At 42.3% G+C, this 25,606-nt stretch overlaps 1 protein-coding gene across 1 annotated transcript in view; it reads right to left on the reverse strand.

Moving 5' to 3' along the window:
* PTPRG (protein tyrosine phosphatase receptor type G) overlaps nt 1-25,606 on the reverse strand; it is a 415,686-nt gene that overhangs the window by 32,072 nt on the left and 358,008 nt on the right. Inside the window, exon 14 of the mRNA XM_074151513.1 lies at nt 9,114-9,205. Within this exon, the coding sequence (XP_074007614.1) occupies nt 9,114-9,205 (92 nt within the window). The remainder of the gene's footprint in view (nt 1-9,113; nt 9,206-25,606) is intronic.

Raw genomic sequence — 25,606 nt, forward strand, 5'->3', positions numbered from 1 at the left:
GGATAGTTTAGTGGCATTGGATTGGAATAGATGGGTTTGGGTCAGGAATTAATCCAGAAGGTCAAAAGCAAAGTGCTTCCTCATATTACCTTTGTCTAGTTTGGATCTTTGGTGTTTCTGAAGACCAGATGTTTGACACACGTGAAGAAGTCCTGGTAAGAAGATTCTCCCGTGCCTTCCATTCTGTTTGTAAATGCTTTCTGTTTTTCAGCTATTACCTTACCCAGTCTACTAAATCCAATATACTCCTTGTATGTCATGCCTTACTTTTAATGTGAAAGCTTATTCCATTCGCTTGTTAGTCACTGCACTTCAGCCTCTCATTTGCAAAGCCACCTGGATTCACGTGCCATAGCTCTCACGTGGCTTGGCCCATCTGTTCCAGCAGCAGCCACTTACTGCACTGCTCAGCAACCCTGTGCCATCCCTTGCACCTCAGAAGCACCTCCATCAATTCTCCACGTGCTCTTCACAGCTGGTTTCAGCCAAAGGATGAGGGGATTCTCCCACTCCCTTCTCCATGCCTGCAGGGCTGAGCAGTAAACCGAATCCATCTGCTGATCTTACTGACGACTACAAGAAAGGATTAATTGATTTGTGGGGAAGGGGAAGAAGGATTAGCTGTCAGTGGGGTAGATGGGTTGGTCCTACTCATTACTGTGAGGAATAGTGAAGCGACAGGGAAACTCCCCTTTCTGAAGGCAGCACAAACCTAACCTGACTTATGACAATCATGAAACCAGTGACATTGTTAGTGACATTAATCCTGGAGAATCCACTCTCAATAACGTAGCCTCACAGTTCTCATCTTCTGCAAAAAAGTTCTCCCAGCTGGACAGAAATAGCTACCAGTAGGCTCATAGCAGGACTGGATTTGACCTCTTAACTCACTGAAAAATAAAATATCTGACAGAAGTTTTCCCATATCCATAGCAAACAAACACCTTCCTGTTCCCAGCAGCACTCAACCCTGGGATGTTGATTCATCTTCCACTCTCATTCTCCACTGCTGGAGAGAACACTGAATGCAATCCCAGGACTTTTTTCATATCTTTCTTTTATTGTTAACTACATTCAGTGAGGTTCATGGGCTTTTATTTTTTACAAAGAGGGATGGAAAATTTTGGCAAGCAGCTGGAATACCTAGCATCAATATTTAGGATGCATGTTACTTAAAACTGGGTCTAACAGCCATTCCAATAGCTACAATTCATATCAGAGTGAAGGCTGCAGAGCTATAGCAAAAACTTGCCTTCACACGCAGCACTGCAGCAGAACCATGCAGAGCACGACTCCAACAGATTCATTTCCACATCAAGCGATGGGGTGCTCGTAATGTGGATTTAAATAGGATCTATGCAGCTGTACCATGCAAAATGAGCGTGCCCATAGCACACTACTAAATGAGGATGTAAAGTCCAAATAGGTCTGTATTTGGTCTGTCTCTAGAAGGGCAGCTGACCACAATGAATATTGCAAGGATTAATAGTACACCCTTGGGTAAATTTTTGCCCCAGTAGAGATTACTGAAAAACCCCTATCAACTCCACTCAGGTCAGGTGTTCACCTCTACAGAGAAGCTTAGACAAAAATCTCTAAACCTACAGATTGAGTGTATACTCCAAAGCGCACACACTGACAGGGGTCAGAAGTTTCACATGCACCTCAAATTTTGGCCATGATTGAATCTGAAATGTTTGAGCAGGACGTTCCACAGCCAGATCCTGCCTTAGCTCATGCAGATACTGGACTCCACAAGTAATTCCGCACATAAAAAAGGGCAGTGCCCAGTTTTATTCAAGCCATTTTAGACTTAATGCATTTGAATTGTATGCACTTAAATAGACAGAGCCTTTAATTCTGCAGTATGCTGGTTTTCCTTGCTTAACTATTTAAAATAAGAACACAACTGAAGCCATTGTGTTTCATTTGGAAAAATTAATTTTTGTGACTGATCACACCGCTTGCTGTATAAAAAATGGCCAGAAGTAGAAGAACAGTTTTATTTGTGTAACATGAATATCAATTAATTTATAATAAAACAAAGCCATTAAAAAATCCTTAGTACTAAGAAGGAGTTTGCCTTCTGTGGAGACCATATCTGCATAAATACTAAAAAGGCAATACTGTAGGTTTCTTTCTGTGAGCTCAAACTACCTGCGGAAACCCTTTAAGGCTGGCATCCTCCTGAAGTTATTGATCTCAGTAATTAAGACAAATTATAAATTAAATTAAATTAAGATAAATAATAAATTACTAAGAGTTGATTATTGGGGACACTATTCCTCACTAACGCTCACAGTTTTGTATTCATGTGTTTATGATGTACAGTTTTTAATAAAAAATACCTTTCAATATGAAAAGGCACGGAAAACACTTTGAATACATTTGAGAGCCCTGGATAGGTGGGCATGTTGAGAGAGAAACACAGAAGTCCTTCCAGCAAGATAATTGCTATCTATTTGTTATAATCAAGTCAAATGAACACAAGGGCAGGTTTCTGATAAAGGGGAGACACATGAAAAAGCAGAATATGAAAAATCACCTGTGTAATATTGTAGCTACATTCATCTCTCTCGCTTCAAGATTTAATCTACCACAATGCTATTAGCCATGTGTCAGTCAGGAATATAAAGATGTTAATGATAAAATTTTATACGTGTCAAAATAAGAGCTCAGTTTAAATCTGCTTGTACAAATCTTAGATTAGGTTATCATTAATTATAAACGTAATAGCAATATACTTCTTCCCTTTAAGCAAAAAACCAATTTCAGTCCAAGAGAATGAAATAATGTGAATTTTCCCTTAGCACAGACATTAAACATGATCTTATTTGGTATTGCCTGCTAAGGAACACAATTTTCATCTCACACATTGCCATCCTCAGGTCCCAGTCGTGCCATCAATTACATACATGCCTTACATTTAAGCATATGAAGGTTCAACTCCAGGGCTCTCCGCAGCCCAGTGTGATGGCCCTCAGAAAAGGCTCTGTCCACATTTCACATAGCCACCGTGAAAACATGTTTTCAGGTGATTTAGCCAACTCCTGAAGCTTCCATGACAAGCATCATGATTAGATATCAAACCATAAATTCTTCAGTGTGCTGCAGGAGCAGGGTTGGTAGCAGATAAAAAAGGAAGGTGGATGTTCCCTGAAATACCTTGATATTTTCTTGGCTTCAGAGGATGGCTCTGTTTGCAATATTGCATTCACGAATTTAATTGAAGCTGAAGATAGGTACAATTCACAATATGGTGCTGGAACATAAATCCGCAGGGAGCAGAAAGCGCAAATAAAGTCTTAAACAGATGAAGATCACTACCTCTGTGCTCAGTGAAGAGCTTCATGCCCTTGAGAACTAAGTCCTCAGCTGCAGTTAGCACTTTTTCCTGAACCTCGCCAGTCTCTAGCACAGAGGGTCACTGTGCTCAGTACACTGTCACTGTAGTGGCCACAGACGTGTCCTGGTGTTCTCTTTAGCTCTTGGGATGCAACTTGAGACAGCTACATCTTAGCAGAAAACAGTAAGATACCAAGCCTATGCTGAGAACCTGAAGTTTCCTTGTCAACCCCTTGTTAAAATCTCTTAATAGAAACGGTTTGTCCCAGAGTAGATGCTACCGGAAGATACAAGAAGTGCATGAACTGAGCTTGTAAAAAACACAGTAAGTCTAACCTCTGACGTTCATCAGGAAAGGTTCAAGGCAACCATGTTTATTGAAGGAATAAGGAAGAAGGTTTCAAAATTCTGCAGGGATTTAACAGAAGCTAAGAGTTAATAAGATGGACACTTGACGGGACTCCTTCTTGTAACCATGAGAAGACAGAGGGAAATGAAGGAGGATCATGGCTGTACTGGTCTTCACACCCTCGCATAACTGCATGAAATGGTCAAGACACCTTCTCACTGCAATGTACTTGGCTACTCCACTATTTCCTGAGCTCATGCACCCACGCTGGAAGAAGCATGAGAATGTTTCTCCATCAGATTCTGCCATGACTTAGTTTAAATACACTGTTCAAAAACTCCAGTACTAGTTAAAAAATTTTAATTAACTGCCATTTAAGCCTAAAACTGCATACACCTTGATCCAAGAACTGGGAAATGCTCCTTAGTCTTGTAGTCTAGACACAGCATCACATCTGAGACCTGCTGGAGCCAAGCTCCGAAGAGAAAGATCTGGGAGTCCTGGTAGACAGCAAAATGACAATGAGCAAGCAATGTGCTCTTGTGGCCAGGAAGGCCAACGGAATCCTGGGCTGCATAGGGAAGAGTGTGGCTAGTAGGTCGAGGGAAGTCATTCTCCCCCTCTATTCTGCACCGGTGAGGCCACAACTGGAGTATTGCATCCAGTTCTGAGCTCCCCAATTCAAGAGGGATAGGGAACTACTGGAAAGAGTCCAGCGAAGGGCAACAAAGATGATTAAGGGATTGGAGCATCTCCCTTATGAAGAAAGGCTGAGAGAGCTGGGACTCTTTAGTCTGGAGAAGAGAAGGCTGAGGGGAGACCTTATTAATGCCTATAAGTATCTCAAGGGTGGGTTGAAGGAGGAGGGAGCCAGACTCTTTTCAGTAGTCCCCAGTGACAGGACGAGGGGCAACGGGCACAGGTTGGAACATAGGAGGTTCCACTCGAATATGAGAAAGAATTTCTTCATGGTGAGGGTGACAGAGCCCTGGAACAGGCTGCCCAGGGAGGTTGTGGAGTCCCCTTCTTTGGAGATTTTCAAGACCCGCCTGGATGCAGTCCTGAGTAGCATTCTCTAAGCAATCCTGCTTCGGCAGGGGAGTTGGACTAGATGATCTTTATGGTCCCTTCCAACTCTAAAAAAATTCAGTGAAATTCAGTGAAATTTTGCTTACACTGAAATTGGTGAAAGACATCTGGAATAATATGCTAAATGAATCAGCTGCATTGGCCAGCCATTGTGTTCTTTATGAGCCATGTTTCTCTGGACTTTGGTCAAGACTACACAGAGTTTTGAGTTTTGCCATGGGGTTAAGCCTCAACTGTGTCTGCTGATCTCACAAGTCCTGCTGACATCAGTGCCACAGTGTCCATTGTGCCTGTGGGCTGGGCAAGGAACCAGTAAAGCCACAGCAAGATGCAGAACAATGCACCCCCCAAGAGCAGGAAAGCTATGAAACAAAGGAGAAGAGGAGGAGGGTAGAAGTGGAATTTGTGCTAGTTCCACTATTTGATATCATCTCATTTGCACAGAGGGGCACTTTGGCACTGCTGTTGTGGAGCAGGTCTTGCCATGAGAAGAAAGAAAAACTGAGAAGGGATCCATTTTGTTTTGCAGGTCTGCAGCTACAATGCTGCCGTTGTTCTTACTTATCCAACTCTACCAAAAAGGAGCAAGTCCAAAAATGTTGTAACTAGATACCGACCCAGCTATGGAAAATAAAAAACCAAACCCAAGCAGGAACAGGAGCTGGTTTGCTGACAAAGAGATCTTGCCAAGACCAAATGATATAGTAAAGAGATCCAGACAAAGATGATACGGACGTGGCCAAAATTAACTGAGTGTGGAGGCAAAGAGAGAAGATATGGAGAAATAATTTTGTTGGGCTGAATGGCAGGGGAGTTTCAGAAATCTGCTGTTGATTACAGATGCATTACTGTCAAGCGCAAGGCTTATGCGAGTTTAGATTTATACCTCACTTGTAATATCCAGTGGGTGACTCAGTTAATGATATCTCCTTTGTCCTGCGTTTCTCTAGATCAAGCAGTGCAGATAATTATGAATAATGATAATGATTTGGGTCTCAGAGCAAATTTGCACGGATAGGCACACGCCTATGGGTGATGTGGCTTCATGCACAATAATTAAGCATGTACGCCATGGGAAGTGAAATGGAAAATGGGTAAAATCATTCCTTTACAAGAAGATTTTGGACCTAAAAGTTGTACTATGTGCCTATTGCAGGTAGCTGGCAGACTGATTTTAGAGCTCATAGACCTGAGAAAACAGAGGGCTTGCCTAAACAAGAGCAGAATGTGGTGCAGAAATAAACACAAAAGCTACCTCTGAGCGTGCCAACACACCGTGGAGCAGAGCGGTGGCATGTGGAGGCACCAGTGCCGCTTCTGAAGCCTCTCGAGCTGTGTCAGGACATCGCTGTGCCTGGCTCCCAGACACCTGGCAGAGCCACCCCACACCTGGGCCAGGACCAGCCAACCCAAACCTGCTCAGCTTCCTCCGACCGGCAGCTCACCGCATGCTGTAGATGGGCCCTGGCAAATCTGCTAAACATCTTTAGACACACGGCTCTAAATTGCCATCAGTGCGGTGGCTTGCGTGTAATTGAGAGTAGAAGTTGGTCCATTGAATTGTAGGAGGTAGATGCATGGTTCCTTCTTTTGTAAGGATAGGGTTTCACGAGATAACAAGGTTACTTTGAAAAACTTGCTTCTGTGAAAATGCCACTTATATTTTGCTTCTAGGATCAACACAGCAAGTAAGAGTTTCTCACACCCTCTGGCAGCTTCCAGGGGAAAAGTTCAGAGGCTCATCATTTCATCAGTTGCAATCAGTTCAAAGCAGAATTTTGTCATTTAATGTTTTTAAGGAATTTCAGTGGGCTGCCTGTGTGGGGGCAGCAGCTGATGTCAGAGAAGACTGTCATTTAGCAACAGGTATATGGGGCAAAAGGCCTCTTCTACAACTCCAAACAAGGAAAACGTTTAGGAGAGCTTCAAGATCTTTCTAGGCAGTATCTCACATCTTTGGAAAAAGCCAACAGAGCTGGAATTTATCTCTACTAACTTTGAGCCTCATTATGGACTCCCTCTACAGGTAATAGTTAATACACACACAGAGAGGCATTTCCAGAGGGTGATTTGGCTTTTGGTGGCCTGAATTGCTTTATTGTCAGTGCCAAGATCTTCATAAATTCATTCTCTCTTAAAACATTCTGGGCATGATTCAGCTTCAGATTAAGGCACTTCCATTTGGATGTCTGTATGCAGGTGTCTAAATGTCCATTATAACCACAAAAATCTTGTCATTAGATTGGGAATTTGAGGGCTGGATTCACCTTTGCATCCAACTAGACTAAACCTTTGTCTAAGGCCCAGTTCTTTATGTGCCCTAGAGCTCATCAGCGGTCCTTGCAGATTTTTAACTACAAAGCTTCTCAAGGTGAATTGCAGCACTTGCTCAGCAGATGCCTTAATCTGCAGTGCCCATTATCAGGGGTGAGCAGCACTTTCTCGGCTTTATCAAGCCTGAGAGGACCACAGTGTGCACTGCAGTGTCGGTAGCATCATGTCAGTCCCAAAGCTGCTGTGGTCCAACAGCTCGGCTTGCTCTAGTTATGGGATGATGTCCCCAAAAGGCAATGTTCTGCTGTTCTCAGTCACTTGTTACGTGCTAGAATGGCTGCTGGAGAAGCGTTGGTGATGCATGTGCTGGTCTTATGGTACCTACCACCTGCACAGTTTTAATGGAACTTCCTCAGCCTATATTGCAATTTATACGAATGCTGTCCAGTCTTTAAAGGACTGATCATCAAAACATCCCTGTGAAACAGGGAAGAACCACTGTCTCTACAACACAGACCACAGCATGAAAAGATGGAGCTTTCTGCTGGTTTCTTTATCTAAGAAAAAATTGTCTCAATTACAGTAAAATAACTATACATTGGCCAAAGAGACTTCTCTCAGGGGAGAATTTCTCTCCTCCCATTGCCTTTTCCTCATAATCCCCTGGGTGAGCCCACCCTCCCCTTCCTCATGACCTCTAAGGAGGTATCACATGAGAGCGGGCATGGTGGGACTGACCACCAAAAGCAGCCCCAACAGCAAAGTGCTCCTCCTGGTTTTAGAGTAGGAAAAATGAAGCTCTCTGTTTAGATTCTTTTGTGAAAACTCATTGCAGGTGATCTATGACTAAAACCTCCCATCTCCTGTTACCCTAAAGGAGAAAGAGAAGAAGGGTGGCTCCTTGCTGAGGAAGTGAGGTGGAAAGGACACGCATCTTAGTCTCCCACAGAAAGGAGAGGAGATAACAGCAAGTTTTCTTTTATTTTCAGTGGCACAGCATCAGAGTGCAAGGCAAACTGCCTAACATTTTCTGCAGCAATGTAATAGCTAACCTTTCATATTAGTTCCCATGGGTACTTTGAAAGAGTCTTTCTAGAAAGGAGTTACACGTCTACTGAAGAAAATCAAGGAAAATGTAGCTGGATTCTTTCACTTTTCTAGGACACGCGTTTCTTCAGTGTCTCAGAGATGGCTTTGATTGTTTTTTTGGTAAAATGAATCTAATTAGCTGCAGATTGAATCCTAGACCGATGACACAAATTACCAAATATGACAAGGAAACTTAAAACACCTTGAAGTAACAAGTACAAGTGTTTGACAGACTGAGGTCAATACAACATTTTCAGTATCTTAATTCTGCCTGTGAAACTGAGCAACATCAAACAAGGCAGTGGCTGCAAAGGCCACTATAACACCAAGCTGCTCTCTGTCATCACGGCTTAAAGGGAGCTGGATCCTGCTCTTAATAATTCCCAGGGGAAATGCCTCATGAAGAGAGTATAGCGCTAAACTCTGCTTCCAGCTTCGCTCTCAGTATAGCTGAGAGGAGAATTTGACCTTTGGTAACTTGATTAATACCAAATTAACAGATGGCTTTGGACTTCACTTGAGACTGTTTGCTTATCTTTGTGTCTTGCTTTTCTCCCCGAGACCCAGCAAATCCCACCTCTGGACACGCTGACAGTGGGGGGCAAGTCCCCCAGTCTCGAGAGAGCAGTGGAGCTGCATATGCCTCATCCACAACCTGCCCTGATGGAGCAGCTGGTTTCACCCTGGATGCAATGCCTTAGTGTTTTTAAGAAGTGTCGCTCATGTTTTTGACATTTTACAAAGGTTATTCTGAGATTTCTATTAAAGTAATGTGGGAGAGGTGCCTATGGAAAAATACAGCATTGGCATTCAGAGCCTCATTGCAAAGCACCTTAAATTAAACGAAGCACCACTGATACAACAAATTTCTACCAAACCCCCATGATTTATCACAAGCATAACCTTCTTTATGTAATTAAAACAGACTCCAAGTAGCACAAACACAGGAGATTAAGCCTGTTCTTACCTGGAATAGGTATAATGGGAATACTTTCATTGGGGACCACACGGGGGGAACTGCTGTCCTCCACATAGAAATGGGCAGTCTGGAAACACTTTCTGTTAAAGGAAAAAGAAGAAAAATAGATTCAGGGTGTGAAAAATTATCCTCTGAAAAAAACAGCCAAAAACTTTTGGACGTGTTCTGCTTCTCCATTTCTGTTCCATTTCTGCTCCATACTTTCAGACATTATAGTTTTAAAACATCGATGCATGAAAAAGTTTGTGCATTTTCCGTAATAACAATCCTAATTCCAGATTCTAGTGTGTTCTAATTCATTGACATCTGACATCCACCCATCATAAATGCCTCTGTACATTATTGCTAAGTACTATTGAATATGAAATTATACTCACAAAAGTTAGTGGTTGCAAAACAGATTTCAAATACATCACTCAGAAAGAAACTTTTCACACAAGAAACATATTCAGCACACAGTTCAAGCCAAAATCCACCTAAGACACTAATATTTCCAGGGAAAATACACTTACTGTAAAAGTTTCTGCTGCGTAACAGCCAACAGACAGTAATACAGCATCTGTAACTGCTGCGTATCATGATGTTCCGCTATGAAAGTTACCCTTCAAACATCACAGTTTTTTGTTTGTTTGTTTTTTAACACTAAAGCCATATAACCCTCATCCCATCCTCCTCCTGCAAACTTGTATTACACATGCTGGTACAGAAAAACGCAATAGACACTTAGCTTGGGCCCCAGGACTCATCTCTGAAAAGGCCTATAAAGCATAGGAGAACTTAAATCCACCTGACTCTTTTTTACCTGTATTTAAAGCAAAGCAGAGAGCACAAGCTGGTCATCACAGAAAAGGTACTGAGCAGAATAACATCAAGAGATCCGAGGAGCCTCTGCATGGTGATGTTAACTGAGGCAGGGTTTTCCAACACCAGCGTCACTGCTCATTGCTGACTTAATGAGCTGCTTGAGGCTGGAACTGAATATTTAATGAGTCTTGCTTGGTGTGAGCAGCTATTGTGGCAGGAGAAGGGTCTGCTCTCATCTGTCGGGGCTCTTAACAATAGCTTCCCATTGCAGAAAGATCCCCCTCATTGCAGCCCTTAATGAACTGCTCCTCAACACCTGGGCAAAGTTTGCGGGCGGCCTGGTGAGCGGTGCCTTTTGTCAAGTTGCGGGTTCCCTTGCTGAAACCTATTTGCACATACTGGCTTAGAAAGTTTCTGCCTCGCAGTCTGCTTCTCTGTAATTCGGGCATTGTGCTCTCCACGGAGAGCCCGCTCCGCAGAGCCGGCTTCGCTGACACTCGTCAAAGCCATTTCTGCTCCCTTTGTTTTCAACATCCAGAGAGCAAAAAAAAGTCACTGAAAATCAAACCACTGTCTGAGGCAAAACCAGAAACTAAAATAATCAAGGGCACTTGCATTCTATGCATTTGTACTTTCTACCGCACCGTCCCAGCGCTTTATAACGCAAACACATGCGATGGCAGCACAAGTACAACTTAAGACAATACAGAAGCAGAAGAGAGCGGATTTCACAGCATGGAGTAATTGTCTCGGAGCAGCTTTCTATTTTCAGGCACGCTGTCTTGCATTGTGCTGAAGTTATTTATTTTAGGGAGCATGCTTTTGTTAAGAAACACCATAAGGTGAATTCACACATGAGGATGCAAGACGTGCAATAGTCTCACAGCATTTAAAAACATCGGCTGAACTCCCCGCACCATACTTGCTCCCTTTCCTCATTTTTTTTTTGGCAGCCTTTATTTTGGACAATGCACACCCTGGGGGCACGCAGCAGAATAAATCAGTCGCACATAAAGAAGAAACTATGAATATGAAACAGGCAAAATGTTCCTGATTTTGATGTATTTGGGGCTCTTTCCCTTGAGTCAATACTACAAAAATCCTTGAACGGCTTCTCCTGGTAATGAAGGCCTTAAGAAGGTGTTTCATAAAAAGACAGACCTTTACGTAGGGATTTACAGGATATTTTTAAGCTGATGATACTTAAGAACAGCAATTATTTTTTGTAATTTGTTATTTTATACTCTGAGAGGCTGTGATAGGCTGGCATTATGGGTTTTTATGCAGCCATAAGATAGCTTTTGCTTAATAGCCTCAAAACATGTAATTGTGTTGGATAATCACATTGCCTGATATTGTAAGGCCCACGATGGTGATAGCTGAATACCCAGTCCAGCATATCTCTGCTGAGCACAATGCTGGAATAACAATGTACTAAATGAATATTTCACAGAGTAAAGTTTTCTGCAATCATTAATGTCATTAACAATTCTTTATTTATTCCTGGATGACTTTCTGTAGCTGTTTTAAAAAGGCAGTCACCATGGAATTTGACTAAAGGTTTTCTCAAGTCACAAACGTCATGCTAAAATACGCTCTTGTCTGACGTATATACATATATAATACAGAGTACTTATTACTTTACCATACTGAATTCTGGCACATCAGGTAAAGACATGCCTCTCAAACTCTTTTCATTTTTAACTTGCTCATAATTGCTGTAAGTATTCCAAGTTTAGCCTCTACAGCTGTGCTCGCTGTGCACAGGCCATCACATCCCTGTCCTGGTGACTCCCTTCATGTCTCAGGGGCTGCCAGTGACAGCAGAAGGCAGCACTGATGGGACTACGCAAGCTCGAAACTGAGAGCAGGATAAAGTGCATTGATCTTTAAAAGACCTTTCACGATAGGTTCCACAAAACCACTGGATGAATTTTCCAGCAAGTTCTGATTACTGGGTCTGTTTCCCACTCTTGCACCTCTCGGTCTGGGTGTCTCAGAGCACTGGGGAGATGCCTCCAGGCCCCCAGTTTGGATAATATCCATTTTCCAGCCTGAGACTGGCTGGGTGAGGAAATGCCTGGGCCCAAAAAGAGCCTTTTGCAAACTCATGTCTAGTTTGTAGTAATAAATACTGATAGCTGGATCAAGGCTACTGAAAGGCATTTCCAAGAATTTAGTATCTGCCTTCTTCCCACTTCAGGATGCTCCTTTCTCTCCCTAGAATTTCGCCTACCCATTGCCTTTCCCTCAGTGTACAAACCTTAAGTGGCAGCAGTTGCTAAGGCTACAAGAGGCTGCAGTAAATCTGCGTGTGTATATGGGGAGGGCTGGGTAAAGGAAAAGGATAAGAGCAGAAAATGGCTTGTTTCGAGTCACTGGAGAAGCAGCCACGGAGAGAGGTGGAGTGGATGCAGGGCTAGACAAGGTGCAAGTCTACAGCTGTTTTCACATGAGCACTTCAGCCTGTAACTTTTAACCCCAGAGTGTGTACATGTGCAGGTGCTTGCACCTGTGTGCCCATTTACTCAGGAAACCAACACCGTCAGTAGAAAAAAAAAAAAAAAAAAGAAAATTTTCTGACAGAAGCAGCCTTTAGTGAATGAGCAACTGGGACTTGTCAATGGCATAAATGATTATTAAAATCTTAACTGAAACACTATTTTTAGAATAATTCTAAGCAAAAGCAAATCACAGCCTTGATTTCACTCCCACAGTATTTCGGAGAGCCCACCAAAGAGTCTGTTGTCTCTGAAATACGCCTGTGTGCAGTGAAGCACACCGTTTTCTCTAGCCCCATATGTTTTTTTGGCTCCCTTTCCCTGGGGTACAATAACTGTGCGAGATTGTGGTGATCAGACACACAGTTGTCACATATGGACCAAAATGCAGAAAGTAAAACACTTCGAGATTAGCTTCTCCCCGGAGAAGGAGCAGAGGCAGGGTCTGGAATGCAAAGCTGACACGAGCGAGAGCATCCCCCTGCCCAGAATCTTTTTGCAGAGATACCGGCAGCGGGTTATTAAAGCAAACTAACAGGATGCAAAGTCCAGAGCAGCAGCACCTTATTATCAAGCTGCACACATAAAAATATGCCAAGAGATGGTCCTGATTAGCTGGGTTAAATGCTTGTTCCATCTCCGCTGAGCAAAATACCAGATTAGCTTCTGTAGAAGAAGAGATGCCTCATGAGATTTTGACACTAAAAACAGGTTTCCTTGGTTATTAGTTAATAAACCTCAAGCAGCTTCTCCTTTATACTCATCTAAAAGCAAGAGGGAGAACCAGATCACATAATGGCCTGAAAGCATTTTATTTTCATATAGAAGATAGGGCCTTAGTGTTTAGTTAATACCGCCTCCAATACAAACACACAGTGAGCGCTGCAGTCGATGGGAGAACTGGGAATAGATCCAAGGGCAGCGTTTGGCCTTTATTCCTCTGCTCTCCGTCTCACGCGGGCAGCATCCCCTGATTTGTGCTGACATGCGAGGGATCTGTGCTGCTCTGGAGCGGCTGAGGCAGGGAGAGAAGGAGCAAGGGATTATTGCGAGGGGCAAGGGACAGCCTCTGCAGCGGCTGGCTGAAGCCACCAGGACACGGGCTGAACGCAGGAGAAAAATCGAAGGGGAACGCTTCACTTTCTGAGGACACCCAAGAGCCATGTCCTGCCTCACATGCTGAAGCGACTGGCACATTCATTGCTCCCTTGTTCACTAGGGACCTGCTCCTTCTTGCAGGCATTTCTGTTGGCTGAAGCAGCCTGTATTCCCTCTCCAAGGCTAGCCAGATTTATACTACTTAACTTCTGTAACAGCATCTAGGAGCACTCGGCTCCCAGTTCCTTGCAACTACTCTCTTTTTGGGTCATTACCTCCTAAAGCATGACCAATTCAGAGGCAGATGGTTTGAAAGGGTCCTGGAGGCCTATTCACTACTGTCAGAGCAGGGCAAAGCTTGTCTTCTGGGTACCCTTCCTCCAGAAACAGCCTCCAACTGACAGGAGCTCTGCAGAATGTACATTTATTAACGAAGAGGCCAGTAGTCCTTGCAGCCACCCTACTTTCACACACAGTCCTTAGCTGGTGGGCAGAACAGGCAAGATGTGTTGAACAGGAGTCAAACCAGAATCTGCAAGGGACCTCTAAGCCAGGATGTGGCTTAGTCTTCATCAAATGCAACCTGGGTATAGGCATTCATTCACCATGCTCCTCCATCACGGGAGGGTCTGCAAATAACTCCCAAACAAGGATCCAAAGACAGGAAACGATCCCTTTCACTACCTCTGCACATTCATTCCCACTTTCAATAGAAGAAAAGATGCCTCAGATTCTCATTGAACTGTTTTGCATGTTTTCCAGGAGACACAATTAAGATTGGCTTCTGCTGGCACTAAAAACAGAGTATGTATGCAGTCAAGTGTACTGGTAACACATGGCTCTGCACTTTAAACTAGCTTCACTATTCCTTGGCAAGTATTTGTCACTGTCAGAATTGGCAATGACTCCTCAGGAAAGAGCCGCAGACTACGGAACAACAGAAGTGCTGCAAATCACGACCATGTCACCAGCAGAGCAGTGGATGGGAGCCTGGACAACAGCTGTCTGCAGTCTGCACTGCTCTAGCTGGGGTCATCAGTCACTGATTTTTATGAGCAATAAAACTGACTCAAGCGTTAAGAAGAAAAAGAGAAGAGAAAACCACATGAAAAACACTGATCTTATGAATATGAATAAGTGACCAGCATGGAACAGTGATATTATGTTCATTGTATCAGAGGGGCATCTGCATTTACTCCTTTTTTGGCCAAAAAATGGATTATATTGCCCCAATTTTCTACAATTATTTTCCTTCCCAGGTCTTAATGCTTAATGATCAGAATTCAACAGCCAAGTTATAAAAGAACCTATGTTACGCTGGAGTGGTAAGGCAGCAAAGGCTGACTGAACTTGAGCTACGGGAGGATATACAAAGCAGAAATGCATAAAACCCAAGAGAATAAAGGAAAGCTGAAAAAGGAGGAAAATTTCCCTACAATATAATGCTGATTCTCCCGCATATCCCTCCCAAAGACGATTCGCCTTCTCCCCACAAAGCAATTTCTGCCTGTAATCTTCTTGAGCAGTGTTAAGCGTCGCACAGATGTGATAACGGGATACTGGTCTAGACAGTACATGGATAGGTTTCAGGAGTTCACAGTGTGCCAAAGTCCTTGGCATCCTTTCCTAGACAGAACGGTGAAAAGTATACTGTCCCTTTTCAGGGGACTTCCTCTGGGCAAGGAGAAATGCTTTTTCACACTAGTGAGTTGTTGCACACTCACACAGTCCCACAAAAGCTAAAAGGATCCAAACGCTAATCACCAGTCCAACCACACATGCTCACAACCACATCATAGAGAAATAAAGATGGGAAAAACGCTGGGAAAAGGCAGACGGAAAAAAAAAAAAGGTGAACAAAACTTTGGGATAGTATTTGTGATGAAGAACACACCACTGGTAAAATTGTCCATCTGAAAAACTAATCTACAAACGGGACTAGGGATTTTTGACACAGAAAGACAGCTAATTTAATATTTATGGCCTAAATTTGCCAGCTGACTACACAGCTCTCCACAAAATTAAAAATCCTCTTCTCCCAATCCTCTGAGATTCTATCTTGCACCAGAGACTAGACAACCCATTTACATCACATATGGTATTGAACTCAGACATTATACAAGAAATAATAATTTTTAGAAGGGTATTCAAATAATTAAACAGTTAAGAAATGACAACACACACCAAGATGAGCTGCTTTCCAGTCCTGCCCCCTTCATCAGCTGGGTGACCAGAAAGTGCCCAGGTGGCCAATGCAGAAATGCACTTAGAAAGCTCTTTAACTGCAAATTGTAAGTGGATAAATCTTAGTTTAACTCAGTGCAAACATTTTCCATGCTTCCTTGTCCCATCTTTCTGGTGCCCCTGGAGAACAGCGAAGGCGATGGTGAAACCTTATTTGTGATGACACTTGGCCCTGTAACACTTGGTAGCTAATTACTCTCTTGGTGACCTCTGACAGGGCTAGCAGCACCAGACCTTCCCCTCCTGCTTTAATCAATACTCACAACAGCTGTGTTGGATACACTCAGCAATTTTACAGATGACTGAATGGGTTTACTCATCAGTATTTTCTACTTCAAGAGAACAAGCTCCCTGGTTATATGCATTACCACTTTAACGTCTTCAGGCAAAAATGGGGTAGAGAAACCTATAGGTGGTACCTTAAAATGGTTTAAAAATTAGGCATGGTTTTAAAAACCAAAGGGAAGCCTGACATATTCATTTTCCTCCCCTTGAGCCAACTATTTATTTAATGCAATGCTCATAACAAAGACTAGAAAATCACAGAGGAAAACAAAGGCATGCCTTTTCCAATCAAATAATACCTTAGGCAGTTCCTATAAAATGTGTTCTTCCAATGCCCTAAACATCATGTAATATTAAAAAGGAGCCTAAAACTTCCTCACAGAAGGAAGCTAAATTTAACCAAGTGAAGAGTTGTTCTGTAATCACAAGAACTGCAGCAATCAATGAAGATTGCCTCTTACTAGAGAGGAGCTTTTAGTAGCACCTCTAAGAACTCAAAATTGGGCATACTTGATATTATCATTTCAGGACATGAATTCCCTTTGGGACGAATCTCAAGAAAAGGAAAGAATAAAAACAGGGTGACAAACTGTGAGATTAAAATACAGGTACTTTTAAATGCAAAGTGTAATTCCTCTGGACTGAAATTGTGTTATAAGAAAAACAGTACAGAAATTGTCCCACCTAACAGAGGACAGGAGAAACTGTGTCTCCCTTTGGAACATTCACCTAAATTTCCCTAATTACTCCCATCTAATTACTTTCAAAATAAAAGAGCCCTGCTCGTCCCTTTGCAAAAAATATTCTTTCCTTCCTCCGAATGGGAGATCAGGATATTCAATTGACAATTATTTTACTTATCCCAAGCCACAGCCTGGGACCTAAACATTAATACAAAAATGTGCTACAAATTTAGGCACAGTTTTTTCCTCTGTTTTGATGGACCTGCCCATCTTCAGGAAGAAATGCCAGTTTGTTAAATATAATAAAATACTCAATGGGAAGCTCCCTCTTTCTCATCAGACATGTCCACGTGCACCTGGACTAAAGCTGCATGGGAGAACTAGGAAGATTTCCCAACACTGCTGGATGTATTTCATGTTTAGCTTATTTGGGGCCGGGATAAACTATTTGAAGTGTGATTATTTCCTTTCTGTCTTCATCACTGTGTATTTAGAGGGTGGGCTTTTTTCATTGGCGATTTAAAAAAAAAAAAAAAGCTACTTACAATTTTTTATGGTCTCTCTGCTAACCCTCTTTAGAACACAATTAGAAATGGCACAAAAAGATACCTTTGGAAGCAGAGCACAAAGGAAAACAAAAGAGCAGCTGGCACCAAGAGCAGAGAAGCAAATTATTGAGTACCTGGCAGATAATGAGAACACTGAAAATACACTACTTAATGCTTAGTGCTTTGACAGGGCTACGTACGTCACCTCATCATGCTAATACAGACAGACCGGGTGGCAGCCAGCTGGTCCTCCTTCCCCACCCATCTCCCTGAAAGCAAAGATTTGTAAGCCGCCAAATAATAAACCTGGACAGAAGTCTTGAGGATCATTAATCTCGCTATCAATCAACTCATTTGGAGATTCGCTTCTTGCTGTCGCTGATACTAATGTGGTAGCAACTTGAGAGCTCTGGGGAAGCCTGGAGTATGCGTGTCTGAGGAATTGCTTTAATGAGTTTCTTGCATTCAAAGGTTAACAAATGTGACAAGGAAATACAAATATCAGAGACAATAAACTGCCATCCCCTGAACCAAACCGCTGAGAAATACCGTGCTGTGCATTCTGCTGTGGTTTGCTGAATACATCTCTAACTCGGGTAAAAATACCCGAGTCAGACCCCAGTGACCTATCCCAGGTGCCAGGAGAGATGCAGGCATGTTAGTGCCAGCTCTGCCCGCTCCAGTACTCCTTATCTGCTGGGCTAAGTACCTTGGGCAGAGTACAGTACAGTACAGAGAAGCAAGATGTATTTGCTGAAGTGGTCTTCTGGTTAAATAGCCAATTGGTGTGGTGTGAACATATCCACTGGGCTCCCTTCCCTAAACACAATAGACCCAACATCAATTAATACATCAGAATGAAATGTCCCTGCATCAGCAGCATCCATCCAGTAGCATTTGCATTAAATAGTGCAGTATTCTCTGCAAGAATGTTTCTAAAAAAAAAAATAGCATCAACCATAGCAATAATAGCAAACAAATCCCAAGATAATACTATAAGAAAAATCTAATTAATATCAAAACCCAGTAAGCAGTATTAAGCATACTTAGGCATAATAAAGAAGCATAGAAAAGAAAACATTCTATGTTTCAAATTACCATCTCCACAGACCAAATAAGCCATAATAAAAATTCTAGAAATATTATAAGCAAGTAACAGAGGTAGAGTCCACTACACCATAAGGCAAAGGGGACTAGAAGGATGATTCTGAAATGAACTTGGAATGAAGTGAGGAAGAGTTCCCTTTTCAAAATATTTTTTAAGAAAAGGACATCTTCGAAGTTTCAGGCTACAACTCATTCAAAGCTCCTTGAATTTTAGTGTCAAGGAAGCACGCATTTATTGCACAAAAAGGACTCAAAGTATGAGGGCGTATCAGAAAAGTTACCATAAAGTCTATTAGCAGTCACTCAATTATTTATTAGTCAAAAATTGAAAAATCATAAAGTAACAGACGTTACTTTGCCTTTAAGAAATCTGTCAAAATTATTCTGAAAATTAGAAACTGCTTTCATCCTCATGACAAACTCTGTTTCTCTAAGTATACACTCGGGCAAATAATCTATTGCTTTCCTGTTGTCTTAATCAGTGTGTAGAAACATCTAATAACAAAACTAATCACAGCGAGGAGAACATTTTGATTCAAGATAAAAGTTCATTGCAGATAAGTGAAACAGGAGAAATTCAGTCAACCTATGTTAATTATTAGACCCCCTAACACCAGATACAGTTTAATATGTTTTCTATTTATAGACTCTTCTCTTTATTTGCACTATTTCCAAAGCTTTAATCTAGCTTTTATTAAGCTCTTTATAACCTTTCACTGTTGATAAATGTGGGACTGGGGAAAAGGAGAAAAAAGCCCACAAGAATTGCAGTTTGCATCTTAGCGAAAACCCATAAACGCTTCTTACTGTATGAAGAAATGCGCCTGGATCCGTCAGGCGCCGGCTCAGAAGCACACACGGAAATGAAACACAAGCTCTTGGCTCAGTATTCTGCTTTTCTTTTACAGCTCATGAAGGGACATGGCTGCCCAGGCAGACATGCTGTCCTCGAGGAACGCAGGAGACGTCTGCTCCTGGGTGAACTGTGCAGCGCTGACACCTCTAGCAATTCATTTTCCTCCTGCTGTATCTATGCATTTAATTTCCATGTTCTGATGAGATCTTTGGTGGTGCTTTTGCTACCATTAGTGCAGCAATTAGAGAGCTGAGGAGCAGAAAAGACAGCAGCAATCATCATGGCAAGACACGTTTGGGTTCACAGGCAAAGGGAGATTCCAGCAAAGCCCGGGGTCCTGCTGTCAGACCCACCACAGCTATTTCCATCTCTACTGGGAACTGTAGTAACAAGTTCCTGGTTTATTCCAGTATTTTAAGGAATTCAAGGAGCTTTGTGAGCTAAAAATGTTTAAAATGCAGACTAAACAGCAGAGTATTTTGCCACTATTTCTGGTAGTTTTGTCCCAGACATTTGGTTTCAGATCTGTGATTTCCTGTCGAGAACACACAAGTGTGAAATCCTTGTTGATCCATTTATTCATTTGCCTCCTGGCTGATTGTAGCCATTTTGACAGAACAGATAAACTGACTTGCTCCTTGTTGGTTTTGTTTTGTTTTGTTGTTTCTCCACATGCTTTCCCATCAGCCTGGAAGCACCGCCCCAACTTCCCAGATGCTGTGCTTGGGTCTTTACTGCTCCTGCACCCTCACTTGACATCCTGCACCCTCCTTTCAAGGGCTCGCTAAGCCCATTCCACACAATATTCAGGTTATCTGAAATGCCACAAACAACCTCTCGCTGGAGCAGCTTCTGCAACTCCACCTGCCAGATGAAAATGATATGTAATATTTAAACTATTTTTGAACAATTCCCCAGTGAACCACTTTACATCACTCTTTCGGACAAGAGATATATCTGTGACAATTGCATTTGGTTACTCCAGGCAGCATTTAACCATTTATCTATGGCGCATCTCAGCAAATCATCTATTTTCCCATGTCCTGAACGAACACTGCACTTTGGAAAGGGAACAACTATTGATCATTCTCATTGAGGAAACGGCAAAGGTAACAGCTTCAAGAGATCAGGCAAAACCCTTTAACATCAGCACAAGATTTTCAATGCAAAGTAATTTCAGCAGGCTAACAAATGAGTCACTTCTCTCTGACAGACGTGTAGCAGAACACAGTGCATCTAATTGATGTGCCCTTTTATTGCAAAACATACTGTCTCTCTCCGGTTCGGAGGGAGCAATGGGATGCGGCACTGCCAGGAAAGAGCTGAAGAATGCAAACTTGGCTCCACATAGTAACTAAATGTTGATTCATGGAAATTATGAGACATTCAAGGGGACAGGTCCCAGGCTCCAAATTATGCTCCACTCTTGTATTGCCCCCGTGTGATTATAGCAAGTTTGCTTACAATTCGCTGCTCACTCTTCTAATCAGATTCTTGCAAAGGGCAGTTTGCTGTGCCACGAGCTTGTCACTTTCTATCCTGCTTTAACTCCAAACCACTCAATTAATATTAAATTCCATTTATTATAAAAGCATTTGTTTCTACCCATACGATGCTATCAGCAGCCATCTCATTAATATTTATTTCCACAAAGCGGCCCACTGATGTTAAGATCTCAGATACAGCTAGTAACTTTAAAGGGGAAAATATGTGAAGCCAAGAAGGTCAAAACAGAACATGAGCTGTAACAGAAAACACCCAACTCATATGAATTTAACTCCTTCGCAGAAAGCTGAGTCAATACAATAAGGTTGGCAGAGAGCAATAAGAATGTTAAAGTTAATCCAGTCACCAGAAAAAAAAAAAAAAAAAGAGGAGTGAGGGATTGCCAACACATCTCTCTCTGGGGTGGGGAGTTGCTCTCTGGCGCATCAAGGAAAAAAGATGCTGGAAGGAGTCATGGAAGGGGAACGCTCATCCGCTGCCTCATTCCCCCATGAGCTGAGCTGTCTACTTTCCAGGCTTCAAAAAAACAAACGGAGACCCATGGATAAACTTAAACCCTGGGCTAGGGTTGGTTTAAAGCCCCTTTTCTTCAGCATCCTTTTCTGGACTCAGCACACAGGGAATTTGCACAGCCTGTCCCAGCTTGAGAGTGTGGAAATCAATGGGACCCCACACTTGCCATCCAAGGAGTGAAGGAGGAGAGGGCTGCAGACGGTTTAAGTGTTTCTAAAAAGCTGGTATAAAGCACAGGGATTCTCTTGCACACTTTCAGTACAAGGAAGCATTGCTAAGGGAAGAGAAGACATCCAAGTGCAAGCTCAAACCTGCAAGAGATTTGAAGACAACACTGCAACCCACTGAAATCTCAGAGCCGCAATAAAGCACAGACTTTCCATTTCCCCCCAGGCTGAGCTGCAGCCTGGATTATCAGAAAAGCTGGTGAAATGGAGCATCCCTTGTATGTTCAGAAGCGCCCAGCTGCTTCTCATGCAGAAAGCTCCTGAGAGCGAGATTACACATTCAGACACGGTGAGATGAAGCAGCTGCTGAGAATGTATATCAAATACTGTGATTTCTTCTCTTTGGCTCTCTTATTCCATGCACCTCGAATAAAACTGTACTGCAGGGACAACAGGTCTCTTTCTAGTAGTCTCCACCTATTTCTTTAAACTATACAACAGGGAACTCGTTCCATGTAGCTCTGTGGATAACAAAAACAGTGATGTTGAACTCTAACCTTCCGCTACCACAAAGAGCTAAATTAATTCCCTACAGCCCATCAGCATTGCTTTTGAAAAGGCCCAGGCTGCAAAAAACCAGGTGGAAACTAAACTTATGGGCCTTTAAAGATGTCAAGCATTTTCTTGCAGTGATGGCATAAGAATCTTTCTTCTTCCCATCAATTTTTTTACTAATCAGAGCACACATGGCAACTCCCTGTGTGGCACCACTCAGGGCTCGCCCCATCAACATAAAACCGTGCGAAATTATCACCTCGGGTTTACCACTGGGATAACAATGCTTTTATACCTAGAATTAAAAAGATGAATTGTCACAGCCTGGCAAATCAATATGCAATGGCAGACACCTAACTCCAATAGTATTTTGTTGCCCATTTTCTTTCCACAGATAGTTCCCACCTTTGCTACTGGATCTGGCTCAGAGACCCAGAGAAAGGACTCCTATTGCAGTGCTGTCACCTTCATGCTTTTGCTTTCAGGACTGCTGTTTTGGAGATTTTGAAGCACAAATGCATTCTGGACAGCAGCAAAGCCAAACCTGCTTCGACAGCCCAAATACACTCCAGAGAGCTGCAGAGCGCTTGTAGGTCCCAAAATTCTCATCTCCATCACCACGTTATGTGGAATAGATTCTTGATCGCCCATTTTCTTGAATTTGTTTGTGTGAGGATGGGAGTGAAGTTGCTCTTTCTCCCCCAAAGAGCTGAATTGGCATCTTTACTATCAAGAGGGTGGTGTGGTTGTGAAGTGCCCAATCATTTCTGAAGAGACATCGGGGACCTGGTGCCAGGTCCTTATTCACAGATGACAATCATTACCATAAGCATAAGAAAAGGGGTTCTGCCCTCCTGACTGCAGCCGTGCTCCACATGAGTTGGCTTTGCAGTGATAAATGTCACGTTTACAACGGGTTTTGCAACATGAAAGTCCATAATTTGCTTTCCAGGGACCTATGCTTGATTATCAGGAGAGTTAGAAGCATTCACTGAAGTCTAATGAATAGAATTAACACATCATTTAAACAGGGACTAATATGTATGCAAATGAGGAAAAGTTAAAAATAAGAGTTCAAGCCATAATTTCAGAAAATGTAGACTGCATCCTTATGAAATATGAATGTTTCAATTCACCTCATATCTTTACATCGATGTTAGCTGCTTTGCATGTGAACAATAGGGTGCATCAAGCCCATTTTGATTTTTATATTTGAACTCAGACTTATAAAATGAATTATATTGAAACATGAATAATATATATGCTAATTAAAGACTTCATTTAATGACATAAATAAAGACGAAGACCAACACAAGCTAATTTCCATTTGCAAATTTCCTAATTGCTGTATTTTCCTTTGGAAAGCAGAAACTTTATTTCCACAGTAGGGGAAAAAAAGAGAGTATTTTCTGTTCTCAAATTATTTTAAAAATCTTTTCATTCTTTAGGTTTGATCTCCACAAAGAAACAATTGCTTTGCACAGGTAGATTCAGTATTAAATATCACCCAAGCCAAATTACGGTGATTTGTGCATGTAAATGGTGTTACTTAATTAAGTATTTATCATTAGATTGACTTTATTATTAGAATTTTGTCTAAGAAGGAATTATTATTGGTAAATATAAAGTGTATACACACCTAAATATCACAAAGCACGTTCAGAGTAATTCTAGAAGATGTAAAGCAAGAAAATGTCCTTGATGTTTCATAGGCTGTTAATCTCTCCCTCCTTCGTCCCCAAAATTAGACAGAACAAGGGCACAGGACAAGTACATAGATGTAGGGAGACAAGGCATTAGCAGAAAACACGACCACAACTTCTGTTATGCAAAGCCTACAGAAAAGCTTGCTGAAGAATAAACAGATTGCAGGAAAAGCCCTTTTAGGTTAAGAGGCTTGTTTGTACCTATAACAGTGAGGAAAGTGGTGAAAAATAGTGCATTCAAATGAATATGAAGCCTGTAATGATATCAAGGCCAGGAGAATCTTTTTTTGCTGTTGTGTAAATGTTTGTTCTGTGGATAAAGAAGCCTAGATTCAGCCTTAACTCACAAAACCAGCATTTGCAGGCTCTGAAAAGCAAACTGCAAAGCAAACCCATTTACTCCCTGATTGAAATAGCACCCTGAATGCTTCAAAAATAAGGAGCTGCATGAACGGGAAGAGACTAACCATTCTGGTACACTTATGTCCTAGGCTTTTATTAAAAAAAAAAAAAAGTCAAAAAAATGACAGGTACGAGGACTGCATCTTCACAGCTTTCATTTCATGTCTGTAATACCATTTGCTATTACCAATGAACAGTGAAATTTAGGGAACTTGTAAGAATCCAGAGTAAATAATCATAATTTTGAGTTATGAAGTGGCTGGAAATCCTCCATGCCCCCAGCACTGTTCAGCTGCTGCCATCTTCATCTGCACCACCACTGCCAGGAGCACAGCCTGGCACTGCAGGGGCAGAGCCTCTCCCTGGTCCCAGCTCACCATCCCCTGCCCTTGCGGTGCCCATCCCTCCACACTCCTCCTCTCAGCATCAGTGGAACCGGCTTGGGGAAATAAATACCTTAAGAAACACTGAAAAGCTGCTGGAAGGCTCGCAGGCCAGTTTACTTTGATCCCTTCTCTAACAGCATAAAATCCTCTTCTCTGATGAACCGCTCAGCTCCTAATAAACGGTGAGGTTGGCAGATGTAATTTCCCGTGACGAGTTTGGGAGATGCACTCCCTCTGCCTGCCTCGCAGAGGGATATTCTCTGACTCCCATTCAAAACCCACACTTATGCCAAATATCCTTCAGCAGGGGTAAACTCCATGCCTTATCTCTGTCCCCTGCTAGCGAGGGATTTGCTCCAGCTGAGGAGCACCTGCATCACCAGCCTCACGCCTGTGCAAAAGGAAAGACGTCCCCTTATACATGACTTGGACAAGCCCCCGTCTGCAGAGATTCAGCATCGTAGCCCTGAGCCCAACCTGTGGCATGACAGAATATGCCTCAATCCGTAGCGGCTTAAAGCATATTTGACATGGGGGTGAACGAGATAAGCTCGTGCTGCTACAAAACATGAGGAATTTTACCAGCACTCACTGGAAACTTTCTGATGGTGGTTAAAAAACGGTTTTAGAGAGTGAATCACTTGCATGGAAATATATCCATTTAACTGATAATTTGATCAGAAGGAAAACAAAATTCAAATTGGGCTTATTTCTATTACTTTATAAATGTCACTCTGTAGGCTATTTCACGGAATCACGGAATTGTCAGAGTTGGAAGGGACCTCTAGAGATCCCCTAGTCCAACTTCCCTGCTAAAGCAGGATTGCCTAGAGCACATTACTCAGGACTGCAGAACGGTTTTGTTCTATTTTGGAAATGACGGGATTTCCAAAACATGAAAGAGCCCACCAATGAAGAACCAGGCAAGACACCTACGCCTGTTTCAGCTTAAAAGTTAAAACTCAAATGGATTTTAACCTCTAAGTCCATAGAGTAAAATACACGCTGTTCATAGCAATAGAGGAACTGTTTTATTTTAAACAAACAAACTCAGTGTTCTGCAATAAACTGAATGAATTCACATGGTTGCAACATTTGTAATAGCAGCACAACATGTGTT

The sequence above is a fragment of the Numenius arquata genome, chromosome 8 (assembly GCF_964106895.1).
Source record: "Numenius arquata chromosome 8, bNumArq3.hap1.1, whole genome shotgun sequence".
Lineage (NCBI taxonomy): Eukaryota > Metazoa > Chordata > Aves > Charadriiformes > Scolopacidae > Numenius > Numenius arquata.